The sequence below is a fragment of the Ptychodera flava genome, chromosome 4, assembly GCF_041260155.1.
Source record: "Ptychodera flava strain L36383 chromosome 4, AS_Pfla_20210202, whole genome shotgun sequence".
NCBI lineage: Eukaryota > Metazoa > Hemichordata > Enteropneusta > Ptychoderidae > Ptychodera > Ptychodera flava.
In genome coordinates this window covers 22744848-22758843 of record NC_091931.1, presented here as the reverse complement: position 1 = coordinate 22758843, position 13996 = coordinate 22744848, and the positions used below count along the sequence as shown (strand labels likewise).

At 40.7% G+C, this 13996-nt stretch overlaps 1 protein-coding gene across 1 annotated transcript; it reads left to right on the top strand.

The window, feature by feature from the left end:
* Positions 1-151: 151 nt before the first annotated feature.
* LOC139131199 (proton channel OtopLc-like) lies at positions 152-13781 on the top strand. The gene is made up of 5 exons (XM_070697165.1): positions 152-710; positions 1400-1665; positions 2780-2981; positions 3523-3722; positions 11460-13781. The coding sequence occupies exons 1-5, from the start codon at positions 643-645 to the stop codon at positions 12305-12307; spliced, it is 1584 nt and encodes a 527-aa protein (XP_070553266.1). The 5' UTR covers positions 152-642; the 3' UTR covers positions 12308-13781.
* The last annotated feature ends 215 nt before the right edge of the window (positions 13782-13996 follow it).

Sequence of the window (13996 nt, the reverse complement as noted above, 5' to 3'; positions counted from 1 at the left end):
GAAATTCTCATTTGGTTTTGTTGTTTTTGGAAACGCCGATCACGTGCCGAGACGCCGCCGTCTGCTGGTCTCGTTCTGGTAATATGGAATTTCCCTGTAATCATATGATACTATTTTCGTTATAATAATTGTATGAACAGTAGAGTAGTGCAAAGTCATGGCAATAACATATAACAGGGAGTACAAAGCATCACGTGTTGCAAGGTCATGAGGGGTCGGCTGTTCTGAACAGTCTCTCATTGATGCATGAGGCTTTATTTGGTGTGTGGGCGTTTCTGCTGAAACGCCAGCCCACGGACCGTGGCCAGCCTATTGACGACTTCTCAGAAGCAGGCCATGTGCCTTACAACGGACGCCAACGTGAGCATGGGATTTCCCAGTGAATTAAAGTCACTTGCAGAATCGAACAAAAGGAAGCCATTGTCTGCAAATGTGAAATAAGCTATGTGAATGTCAGGCGACTCACTGTCCCAAGCCTTGGCTCTGCTGCTATAGGCATAACCTGATTTTGCTCCAGTCTGAGATATTTTCACAACTCAAAGCACTGCAGGTAGTAGTGTAAGGAAGATAGGTTTCCCTTGAAGGGCGTTATCAGATTTACCGTACCCCTCGCCATTGGAACTCGGCTACTCGGCTCGTAGTATGAGTTGCAACCAGGCCGGCTATCAAGCGATCCTGCCGCTTGATGAGGTACCAAGACCTGTCCGCAGGTGAGTTGAACTGTCGTGCACGGTCGCACGGTGTATGCTGTTACCACTCCACATTGCAGTTGTTAGTCGGTGAGAGAGAGAGGGGGGAGAGAGATAGAGAGAGACAGAGAGACAGAGAGAGACAGACATACGTAAATCCACACCAGGTGAGAGTACGCGGAGGGACCATGCACTATAGGGAAAAAGTGCGTGACTGGAGCGAGAAACTGACGCTTTCTCGCAATCGGTGAGAATCCGTTCATTGATGAGAATCATAAAGACTCCGAGAAGCGAGTCTTGATGATTCTCGCCAGTGAATTTCAATTCTCGCTGTATTAGTGAGAATTTCCATTCTCACCGATGAGAATTTGTTCTCACACTTGATTCTCGCCAAGGAGTGCATTTCTCACCAATCTCCAGCGGAGATTAACATTTTCTCACCGACAGCGGTGAGAATAAGAACAGATTCTCACCGATTGCGAGAAAGCGTCAGTTTCTCGCTCTGGTCACGCACTTTTTCCCTATAGTGATGGCAGAACGAAGACCAGTTAGGCACTTATTACTACTTATATAAAGAAGGATATGACGAACTCATGTACATTGTCACTTATTTAGCCGTTTGGACTGTTATTGTTGCTGATGACCGTTCTGTGCCTCAAAAGAGTCATTAAATAACTTTATAAACGTTCATAATTTCCCATTTGTTACAGGTCGCTCACAACAGTAGCATTCAGCAAAGTATACGGTATCATAAACCTCGTTGTTGGAACGGTGTTACCAGTGGCGTACGTCCTACAAGCAGGCGAGAAGGAAAGGGCCCCGCACGTGAACGTGTTTCATATATCGCATCTCGACGCATTCTACATTTACTTATTCAGTGTGTCCATCCTGTCAATCATCGTGATGCAATTTTCAGGCATGATGGGAACAAACTCTTGTCAGAACAGCCATCAGGCAGCGTCCAATTTCATCTTAGGTGAGTCAGTTTTGAGTTCACTGCGCAACCTCGCGTAAGTGAGAGTGCGCCGACTCTCAAATCAAATTTTTCCGATTCTTTTGTGATGTATCACTTTTTGGCCCATTTTGAAGTCTTTTTGAGTGAGAAAACCTTTCACCGTCTTAGATTTTTTGGAACTCGAAAATTTTATTTTTTTCATAGATTCAACACAGGGATGGCGGTCATTTTGAATTTCAAATATTGGTAAATCTTGGGTAATTTGTTTCTCCAGTTACTTTTCACGGTGACCCCCGATTTTTTTATTCAGAGAGTGAATGGTTGGGAGATTCCTTGAGGAAAATTTGAGCAAAAGTCTTTCACTTTCGAGGTGCATTCTTCCTTAAATTGTATCCAGATGAATACGCAAATCGATATTGGCTATCTGAGGATATCCTCCATATTTCGATAATCAATGGACTGTTTCACCTCAGAACTGTCGCTTACTTTTTTGTTGTCTTGAGCAACAGGAAACAGAATCTGTCAACGAACAAAGCTGTTCCTTTAAAAATTGTCTGCAAGGGGTTTCTTGATGGTAGCCATTCATTTTTCTTCGAAAGGGATAGAGGTGGGCGGTCGGGTTTTACAGTCAGCCGGGGCAGGGGGATTTCATAATTTTGTTTTCAAAACGTAGAGCAGTCTGTCGGGTTTTGCAGGAGGTGGGAGCAAAGTCATGCTATATATGGGGCGAGGGCTCTGTTGGGAACTTTTTGTATAGTGATGTAGGGTCATTGTTAAATTTTCTTGTGTAGATGGGAGAGTTTCTGTTAATTGAAAGCCAATAGCTTGTTTCCTCTCCAAATTTTAACTTTATCAGAAAATACTTAGCTGTAGTATATCACAGTCACGTTAAACGTACCTGGTACTTACAGTTTCTCAAAATGAGACAGCTGGCCACTATGTTCTAAGTAGAATATTTAGCATGAACTGTATAGCTAAATCCTGCTGTTGTTTTGAATAAACATAAGAGAGTATAATTTGACAAAAATGCAGAATTATGTCTGTCGATAAATTGCACAACGTTTCAGCGGCTCCAGATACCGGGAGTCCGCGCTAGCTTCACCTTAATTTACAAGGTTTGATTTCATTCCCTCAGTCGGTGCTGCCCTTTTCGGCGCCTGCGGCATGCTGTCGGCCGTGTTCCGACTCGGTTCCATCGTGGACGGCAGCTGTAATGAGATATGCGGAGCCGTCAATGCCGTCGAAGCAGTTCTGGCTGTGTCGTTTATTCTGCTCCTTTGGCTGTTCGTCTGCGCCAACTCCGATAAATGTGTCCGGAAATGGAGACCTTTGGCAAGGTAAGAAATACATCTAAAAAGACACGTCAATGAGTGTTTTTACGGAAAACTGGTTTGTCTTTGGTAACTCTCTCTCTCTCTCTCTCTCTCTCTCTCTCTCTCTCTCTCTCTCTCTCTCTCTCTCTCTCTCTCTCTCTCTCTCTCTCTCTCTCTTAGTGTATTTTTCATTTTTATCTTTCGCACGATTGATGACATCGACTTTGCCAAGAAATATGCGACTTACTGCGCAAGGCCAGTCACCATAATAATCGATGCCGCAGTCTGTGGTACATATCAGAAATCGTGTCATCATATTTACATGCATGTTACGTGTATATGTGAGGTGTGAGCAGAATTTTGACGATCGATAATTCAATACGTTTCAATGAGCAGAACAACATAGATAACTTCTCATATATGAAACGGCCGAAATCATTTCAAAATATGACTCAAATAGTCTCAAAAATAGCGACGTTATTTCTTTAAAAGGGTCAATTTGACGAATTCATGAAACGTACTTTAACTCGACTACATTGTCACCTGTATATTGGACGGTTTTCAGAGTCGCTACCATGCTGCAGTGGGCTACTTGCATGAGTTGTTGGAGCAGGGACTTTGTGCGTGAAGTGATGGAAGACCTGGCCGGTTTGTCGTTCAACGAGACCGCTAATTGTGGGGTTCACGCACAGGGACACAGCGATAGCGTGATATCTGACGTGATCATCAATGCCTCAACTCAACAGCAAGTTCTGAGTCACACAGGTAATTTTCCTGTTATTTCTTGGAGAGAGATGGTTTTTTAGAACATGCACTGTACCATCCATGGCCAGAAGTCGGGATTTTTTCATTTTAGACATGTTTACATTTTAGTAGTGCATGTTTGACATGTTAGGTCGGAACTAACGTGACCAAAAAAGCCAAACTTGCAAACCTATCGTGTATAGTGCAGACCCAATATATCCGCACCTATCATTACTAAAATGTCTAACGTGTATGTCAGGTCGGAACTAACGTGCCTAAAATTGCAAACGTGCAAACCTATCGTGTATCGTGCAGACCTAACGTTAAAGAACCTATGTCTAACATGTATAGCATTTTAGGGCGTACAAATAAGTCCTATTCTATCATGCCAATCGTGCAAACCTATCGTGTATCGTGCCGACCTAACGTGTATGGACCTAACGTGTCTAAAATGTCTAACGTGTATCATGACTGTACCATTCAACTTATCTGGAGAGTCCCTAAAATGACATACACGTTTGACATTTTAGACACGTTAGATCCGTACACGTTAGGTATGCACGATACACGACAGTTTTGCATGATTGCCATGATAGCTCTTGACTCATTTTGAGACCCTCATTGGACATACACGTTTGACATTTTAGACATGTTAGCTCTGTCAACGTTAGGTCGGCACGTTTTACGATATGTCTCATGATTGCCATGATACAATTCTACCTATCTTGAACCCTAAAATGACGTACACTTTTGATGTCTATAGACACAATGTCTAACGTGTATGTCATTTTAGGTTGTCAACATGAGTCAAATCTAACATGTGTTACGTGCAGAGAAAACGAACAAAAGGGTGAACTCAGCAGTTAACGTTTAAACAAAATTTATTACGAAAATAAAACTAATTGGCTAAGTCAGGGATAGAGTACAAGCTTTAAAAGTGTACAGACTACTTATCTCAGCTGGGACGGCAAAGCTCCAGTCTCAGAGTTGCAACAGTCAGTGGATGAATGAACAGTCCTTGCAGGCTTGAAGCTGCACAAAGTCCACAGTATAAATCCAGCGTTGACAGTGAAGGTCTTGAAAAGTCTTGAGAATGACTACTGCTGGAGTTTAGTAACACACGATCCCAAAAGTCTGACTGGAAGCTGTGCACGTCCCTTTTATAAAGGCATATAAGAACAATCTAGAACTTTATTGACATGCTAATTACTGTTCTAAAATTATCTCCCTTACACAACTAATCAACTTTCCAGAACATTCCAAACATGACTAATTGAATTCAAGGTTGTGAGGTCATCAAGGGCAGTGACCTTGAGAATGTTCCAGACTAATTGAACTCAGGTCATGATGAGTGTGGGGGAAATGACCTACATAACACACCCCCTCTTCAAAAAAAAGAAAATTTTTCAAAGAAAAATCTTTCTTTTACAAATGTTATCTTGAAAAGGATTTAAGTACTCAAATTTTGTTTTACTCTAAAGTAAAACTTCTTGAAAGTGAACAACAATAAACTCTAAATACGAGAGAGACAGTCTGCAATTAAATTGTCTCTGCCTTGGATATGTCTAATGTCAAGATTAAACTCCTGTAACATTAAACTCCATCTTAGCAATCTCTGATTTTTGCCTTTAAATTTCTGCAGAAAAACAAGAGGGTTGTGATCAATATAAACCACTATTGGCTGATTTGAAGAAGTAACATAAACTTCAAAATGCTGTAAAGCTAATATCAAAGATAAACACTCTTTTTCAATTGTAGAGTAGTTTCTCTGGGATTTGTTAATTTGCGTGAAAAATAGCAAACAGGATGATCTACACCATGACTATCCTCTTGCAATAAAACAGCACCAGCAGCCGTATCACTAGCACCTACAGCTAATTTGAATGGTATACTGAAATCTGGTGCAGACAAGATTGGAGCACTTTGAAGTGTGGCTTTAATTGTATCAAATGCCTGTTGGCATTGTTCTGACCAAACAAACTTTACTTTCTTTTTAAGTAAGTTAGTCAAAGGCTCAGTAATTGTGGAGAAATTTGGACAGAATTTTCTGTAGTAACCAGCCATACCGAGAAAGCGCATCAGTTGTCGTTTGCAGTTTGGTATGGGAAAACTTGAAATGGCACTGATTTTGGCATCAACAGGTTTTACCTCACCCTGTCCTACAGTATGTCCGAGGTAAGTTACCCTCGCCCAACCAAACTCAGATTTGGCGAGGTTGACAGTCAACATTGCTTTACTCAGTCTCTCAAAGAACTTCCGCATGAGCTTGATGTGTTCCTCCCAGGTGTCACTATACAGGATGACGTCGTCAACGTAGGCTGCACACCGTCTAGCCCGGATATGACGTCGTTGATCATCCGTTGGAACGTTGCCGGAGAGTTCTTCATTCCGAATGGCATCACCTTGTACTGGAACAATCCGTCTGGTGTAACAAAGGCGGATATTTCACGAGCACGATCTGTCAGAGGGACTTGCCAAAATCCCTTCAGTAGGTCAAATTTCGTCACATACTTGGCTTTTCCCACTCGGTCGATGCAGTCATCAATCCTCGGGATTGGGAAAGTGTCTGTCTTTGTTAAAGTGTTGACCTTCCTAAAGTCTGTGCACATACGATAACTGTGATCTGATTTGGGAACAAGTATGCACGGCGAACTCCAGTTACTTTTACTGGGTTCAATAAAGTCATTGTCCAGCAGGTATTTGACTTCTTCCTGGAGATATTTTGCTTTTGTTGGATTCAGTCTGTATGGATGTTGTTTTTACAGGCTTACTGTCCCAACATCAACGTCGTGATAGATGACGTTTGTCCTCGTTGGAACATCTTGAAACAGGTGTTTATATTCGTGGAGCAGTTCTTTCACCTGTTGTTGTTGTTCTGGCTGGAGGTGTGCCAACTTTGTAGACTCCAGCTTCTCCAGGATTTCTGAGTTCTGAAGCTTGACCGAGCCCAGCTTTGAGTTTAGAGTATTTTCACTCAAGTCAGTTTCAGTATCACTATCTTCATAATGGTTTGAACTGACTGCACTGACAGGCTGAGTTATAGTAGGATTATCCCTATCCAAATATGGCTTAAGCATATTTATGTGACATAGCTGTTTTTGTTTTCGCCTGTCAGGTGTTATTATGATGTAATTTAAATCACTCAATTCTTATCAATTAGGTATGGCCCAAAGTAACGAGCATGGAGTGGTTTGCCAGGAATGGAAGTAGAACAACAACTTTTTGACCTGGTTTAAACTTCCGTTTTGAGGTGTTTTTATCATATTTGGTTTTCATTGACTGCTGAGATGACTCAAGATTTTCTCTGGCTAATTCACATGCTTTAGAGAGTTTTGTACGAAAATCTGACACATATTGCAAAATATTCAGACAATCATCATCGTCTGATAGGAATTTCTCTTTAACGAGCTTAAGTGGGCCACGGACTGTATGTCCAAATACAAGCTCAAATGGGCTAAAACCAAGAGACTCCTGAATTGACTCTCTAACAGCAAAGAGCAGAAAATGAATTCCTTCATCCCACTGCTTCTCTGTGTCAAAACAGTAGGTCCTAATCATGTTTTTCAAAGTTTGATGAAATCGCTCAAGAGCACCCTGACTTTCTGGATGATAGGCGGATGACCTATACTGTTTAATGCCTAGCTGATCCATTACTTGTTGAAAATACCAGACATAAAGTTGGAGCCTTGATCGGACTGGACACATTTAGGGAGGCCAAATAAAGTGAAAAATTTGACTAAAGCTCTCACTATAGTCTTTGTCTTTATATTTCTCAGTGGTATGGCTTCTGGGAACCGAGTTGATGGCTTCTGGGAACCGAGTTGATGTACACATTATTGTCAACATGTACTCATTTCCTGATCTTGTTTTTGGTAGGGGCCCAACACAGTCTATTAGTATCCTACTAAATGGTTCTTGAAATGCAGGAATTGGCTGTAAAGGGGCCTTTGGAATGGTCTGATTTGGCTTTCCTACCATTTGACATGTGTGACAAGTTTTACAGAAATGTGTTACATCCTGCCTGAGATTAGGCCAATAAAAGTGACTGAGAATTTTATGATAAGTTTCCTTACTCCCAAATGACCAGCCCAGGGCGTTTCATGGGCCAGGCGCAATATTTCAGCACGGTAGGGCTTTGGAACCACAATTTGATGTTTTATAGCCCAATCGTCATCAACCAAGACATCTGGAGGTCTCCATTTACGCATGAGAATACCAGATTTTGTATAATAGGAAACAGAGCTATCTGAAGTTTTATCTTCATCATCTACCCTGTCAAACAAACACAAAATATCTGGGTCTTTGTGTTGTTCTGCAATGAGATTTGATCTAGAAAATGTCTGACTTTGGTCAGCAGAAGTTTTACTGGAAGTTTCAAATCCACGAGGGATAACGGAATGCTCCGTGTCAAACACCTGACTGAGAAAGGTGTCATTTAAGTCAACATCTGTGACATTATTTTTGAGAGTATTTTGATTCTCGGAAGTTTTCTTTGACATGGCTCGAGTAATGGCACATGAAGGAAATAAATCGGGTATCTCTTGTTCAATTGGCTCTGGATCCTGATCTAAACTAGGATTATCAGTCACAAGTGGATTAGTAATGACCTTGTCCCCGGCAAGGTCGTTTCCAAGAAGAAGGTGAATCCCTTCAAAAGGCAAAAAAGGCCTAATACCTAAAGCCACAGGTCCAGAAACAAAGTCCGAAGACAAATAGACATTATGGAGAGGAACAGGAATGTAGTCATTACAATCTACCCCTTAATAAGAACTTTAGAACCTGAAAATGACTTTTCAGAAACGGCAGGGTATCTGCCAACAAAAGAGACTGGGAAGCCCCGTATCTCTTAAATTTTGACAGGGGTAGCGGAAGAGAAATCACTAGAAAGTGATATAAAACCATTATGAATAAATGGCTTCGAAAATACCCATAATGCTATCTTGAGAAGAATTGACCTTGACCTCATTAATTGGGGATAAGAGGGGTTTAACCTCAGAAAATGTGTTGCACACATTATTAGACTCTAATTGAGTTGATGAAGAAATAAAGCCGGTTGGCTTAGATCCACTTTGACCACTTTGACCTTCACGTTTTCTTTTCAATTTGAAACACTCTGACATTAAATGGCCGTCTTTCTTACAATAATTACAAGAAAGTGTACCAAACTGTTTGTCAGAAGGAGATTGAGACTTGGGATCTGATGATGTGGGAGTGTTACTTGAACTCTGTGAACTGTTGTCATTTGATTTTCTACTCTCCTTTGAAAATTCTTGGATGAAAAGGACGAGTTAAATTTACCTGCATTGTTTCTGTATGAAAAGGACTGGGATGGTTTGCTGAGAAATGAAGATTTGTGGGTCAATGAATAATCATCGGCCAAACGTGCAGCAACCTCTAATGTATCTGCCTTTTGTTCATTGATAAACGTCTTGATGTCACTCCGGATGCACCTTTTAATTCCTCAATCAAAACAAGCTGTCGTAATTTGTCATAATTCTGACTGACCTTTTCAGAAGAGCACCAACGGTCAAACAGTTGTTCTTTTGTTCGAGCAAATTCAACATAAGTTTGATCTTTCGCCTTCTCACAATCCCTAAATTTCTGACGGTAAGCTTCAGGCACCAACTCATAACCCTTGAGAATTAATTCCTTCACAGAATCATAATCTGAAGCCTGCTCTACTGACAACTGAATGTAAATTTCTCTGGCTTTACCCACCAAAGCACTCTGCAAAAGCATAGACCAGGACTCCTTAGGCCAATCCAGACTCTGAGCAATTTTCTCAAAATGGAGAAAATATTTATCAACATCCTTTTCTTGGAAAGGGGGAACTAACCTGAAATGCTTAGTGATGTCAAAATTGTCTGAAGGGAAGAATTTTCCTGACTTTCCAAGCTCTAAACGTCTCATTTCTAACTGCAGTCGGTGTTCAGCTAATTCTCTTTCCTTTTCTTTTTCCTCTCTTTCTTTCTCCCTTTTCTAATCTTTCCTGCCTTTCTTTTTCTTTCTGTCTTTCCTCCATTTGCAATTCTTTTTCTTTCATTTGTAATTGCATTTGTATTTTTTCTTTTTCTAATGCCAATTTTTTAAGCTCCAAATCTGCCTGAATTTCTAATTCTAATTTTTTGAGTTCGAAGGAAGACTCAGGCTCATAATCTTTTAAGGCAGACTCCTCAAAATGGCCAGAATTAACTAAATGTTTTGCAATCTTGAATTGAATTTCTCGCTTGCGCATAGATCTTTTGACATCTACTTTAAGGAAATTTGCCAGTGCTATGAGGTTGTCTTTCTGAGGGAATCAAATGCGTCCTGATCAAGGTCATCCATAAATTCGTCTGGCTTGAATTCCGCCATGATTGAATTTCGCTGAGTTCACAGTATACAGTAGTTTGAAAAGGCAGGCAAAATGTTGTCAAACGGCTCAAAATATTCGTATCCGGACGAGCCCCAATTTTGTTACGTGCAGAGAAAACGAACAAAAGGGTGAACTCAGCAGTTAACGTTTAAACAAAATTTATTACGAAAATAAAACTAATTGCTAAGTCAGGGATAGAGTACAAGCTTTAAAAGTGTACAGACTACTTATCTCAGCTGGGACGGCAAAGCTCCAGTCTCAGAGTTGCAACAGTCAGTTGGATGAATGAACAGTCCTTGCAGGCTTGAAGCTGCACAAAGTCCACAGTATAAATCCAGCGTTGACAGTGAAGGTCTTGAAAAGTCTTGAGAATGACTACTGCTGGAGTTTAGTAACACACGATCCCAAAAGTCTGACTGGAAGCTGAGCACGTCCCTTTTATAAAGGCATATAAGAACAATCTAGAACTTTTTTGACATGCTAATTACTGTTCTAAAATTATCTCCCTTACACAACTAATCAACTTTCCAGAACATTCCAAACATGACTAATTGAATTCAAGGTTGTGAGGTCATCAAGGGCAGTGACCTTGAGAATGTTCTAGACTAATTGAACTCAGGTCATGATGAGTGTGGGGGAAATGACCTACATAACACATGCCAATCGTGCAAACCTATCATGTATCGTGGAAACCTAACGTGTACGGACCTAACGCGTCTAAAATGTCTAACGTGTATGTCATTTTTTACATAGGTTCTCAACATGAGTCAAAATCTATTATGCCAATCATGCAAACCTATCGTGTATCATGCAAACCTAACGTGTACGGACCTAACGTGTCTAAAATGTCTAACGTGTATGTCATTTTAGGTTCTCAACATGAGTCAAAATCTATTATGCCAATCGTGCAAATCTATCGTGTATCGTGCAAACCTAACGTGTACGGACCTAACGTGTCTAAAATGTCTAATCTGTATGTCATGTTAGGTTCTCCACATGACTATACAATTTATATCATGCCAATCATGCAAACCTATCGTGTATCGTGCAAACCTAACGTGTACGGACCTAACGTGTCTAAAATGTCTAACGTGTACATGTATGTCTTTTAGGTTCTCCACATGACTACAATTTATATCATGCCAATCATGCAAACCTATCGTGTATTGTGCAAACCTATCTTGTTATGTTCTATTGTATCCAAAGAAATTGTATGGTGAATATCGGTTAAATCATGGAATAAAGTACATGCATCGGCAATTATGACAGTCGTTAAAGGCATTGGTGGACAATGAGAGATGCAACTCGTCACTTGCTTCTTTTAAAAGTGTACGTTTTATTGAAAAATCTACGGCATGGGTATGCAACTCAATAACAGTTTCTGGCGGGCTTTTGTCTTTCAGAAGAAGCTGGTGATGGGCTAAACTTCCACCACATCAGAGATAAGTCGTCGCTATTGCTCTCGCCGGGCGCTATGGAATTCTACCTTATCATGTCTGGGTTTATGTACGTCATGTACGGAAACATCGGTAAGGAGCAAACGGGTTGTCGACAGGAGCGAGCGAGAAAGTATATGACACTGCAGGGCAGCTACATTGGTCTGGGGGTCGGATTTCTGTCGTTTATGACTTCCATTGCCGCTGTAATCGCCAGTATTTCATCGGAAAGCGCCGAGAACGGTACAGGGAGTGGGAAACCCTCTCAAATCTTCAACGGAATGACTACATGTGTGTATGTCCTGACCATACCCGGGAACTTGATAGCTCATTTTAGGATGAGGCGCAGCGAGGACTGGCGGGTAGAAGACGGCCGGGCAGACAAGCTGCGCTTAACGATGCTGCTGCTGTTCATATCGGCCAGTGGTCTCTTCATTTCTTCCGCGTTCACCATCGTCGCGTCCTCGATGACCGTGCGCTCAGCGAACGAAGTGCTACTACTAGTTCACGAGGCTTTGAAGTTCATCGACATCTCCGTGCAAGTCGTGTTCCTGTACGACGTGCTCCACAGGAAGCCCCCGGAAAACTTCAATCCGAACTTCACCCGTCAGATCATGATGATGCTGGTGTTCACCAACTTCATGTTCTGGTGGGCCAATATCTATGAACTGAAAGACGTTGACGTCTTCCAGGTACAGTACTGCTTCTACGGTTCTCAGAAATGGTCCATCGTGGCACATCTCACCACACCGTTAGAAATCTACTTTCGATTTCACTCGTGTATTATGTATTTGGAAATATGGATGAGTGGATAAAGTCATGTCGGTGTTGCTGCCGTGTCTTCACAGTAAAAGACAAATCCACGCAAAGAGAACTTTACCCTTGTAAAATTTTACTTCAGACACGTAAACTTATCTTCTAACGGTTAAAATGGACTCAGATAGACAGACCTCAGACAGAGACGAACAGAGAGACAAAAATAAAGAGCAGACAGACAGATAGACAAATACAGTAGATAGGCGGACAGACAGACACGTATAGGTAAAACGAACAGAGATTGGATGATCAGTTGACTGCATGGTAAATTGGTTGACGACGTTTGGATGAAATGTATGAATAGCCAACAAACAAACAAACAAACAAACAAACAATTATCAAACAATACTAGGTAAAACCTATTTTCCTGATGTTTTTTCCTATTGATATCTTTCAGTTATTTAAGGTACGGTTAATTTGCATGGTCACGATCTCATTTTAACTTGGTTTGTCACTGTATGCGATGCCTGTCGTATAAGGGTAGTTCATGTTTTTGGAACGTGCATTTACATGTTTTAATGGTTGCACGGAATGCAGCAATGTTTCCCGACATTTACATGACGGTTAAGTTCAACACATGGTTGTGAAAAAATGATATTTCTTGCCTTTGAGCCACTGCCGGATTTTTAAAAAGTGTGAACTAACTGTCCATTACAAATATTTACATGAATGCACGTACAATTATTGTGCTTGTTGAGTTTATAGAATTGTCACTATATATGCTTTTCCCGATGCAATTGATTGTACAATAGCGATACAAACACGGCATTTCTTCCGAACTTCAACATTACGTCAAAATATAACGTTCTTTGGGTTTTCGAAAGCAATGCCGATCAACGACAATGTCAGTCACGTGTTTCATTTTTCAATCATTACATTTGTACGAAATCGTTGTTTTGGCAATATTTATCTTCCATTACGTTACATACGGTAAGACTACTTTGACTTGCTTAGGATAGAATGCCCCTCGGGGACAGACATTCAGACTCTCTGTAACATGTACAATAGCTTTTGGTATATCACTTGTGTGTGTGTTGGGGGGGTCTTATTTTGCATGCAGCTCATGGCGTAGCTAAATTTCACACCGGCTCATTTTTAATTTGTGAAAAGTCGAAATTTATTGTTTTCCACAGAGCTATTACAGTGATGGTAGCCATTTTGACTCTGATTTTGGTAAATATCGGGCAATTTGTTTCTCTCGAACCAAATTTTGCACTGTGATTTCTAAAAGGGCATAATTCAAAGAACGGAAAAATTGAGTAAAAATTCAAATCTCTCAATGTCGAGTCGCGTACTACATTATTTCATATACATGTAAAGGAATTGATTTTGAGAGATATTTGTAGTTCCCAAAACATTTATTCATTGACATTATATCTTGCCCGAGTCTTTGGACATGCAGCTGTCATTTTATGGAGTTAATTGTTTTGCAAATTATGTATTTCACCGAAGAAATAAACACTTGTACACAGATTTATTATCTGTGTATCGATAAAGTGGATCCGAACGTTTATAAAAAGTGTCGTATTGTAACTCCAAAGCAGAGTTGTCTTCAACAAAGTTAATTACTTTTATGCATGTTCACTCACTCACTCACTTACTTACTTCACAAAAGCATCTATCAAATTAAATGTGAAAACTGCGTCACTTGTAGATTCGTAAGAGTTGTCAGAGCAGAAGATAGGCGG

Coding starts and splice junctions, on each gene's coding strand:
- LOC139131199 (XM_070697165.1), top strand. CDS start 643: ATGAGTTGCAACCAGGCCGGCTATCAAGCGATCCTGCCGCTTGATGAG. Junction 711..1,399: donor GTACCAAGACCTGTCCGCAG/GTGAGTTGAACT, acceptor CATTTGTTACAG/GTCGCTCACAACAGTAGCAT. Junction 2,982..3,522: donor AAATGGAGACCTTTGGCAAG/GTAAGAAATACA, acceptor GACGGTTTTCAG/AGTCGCTACCATGCTGCAGT.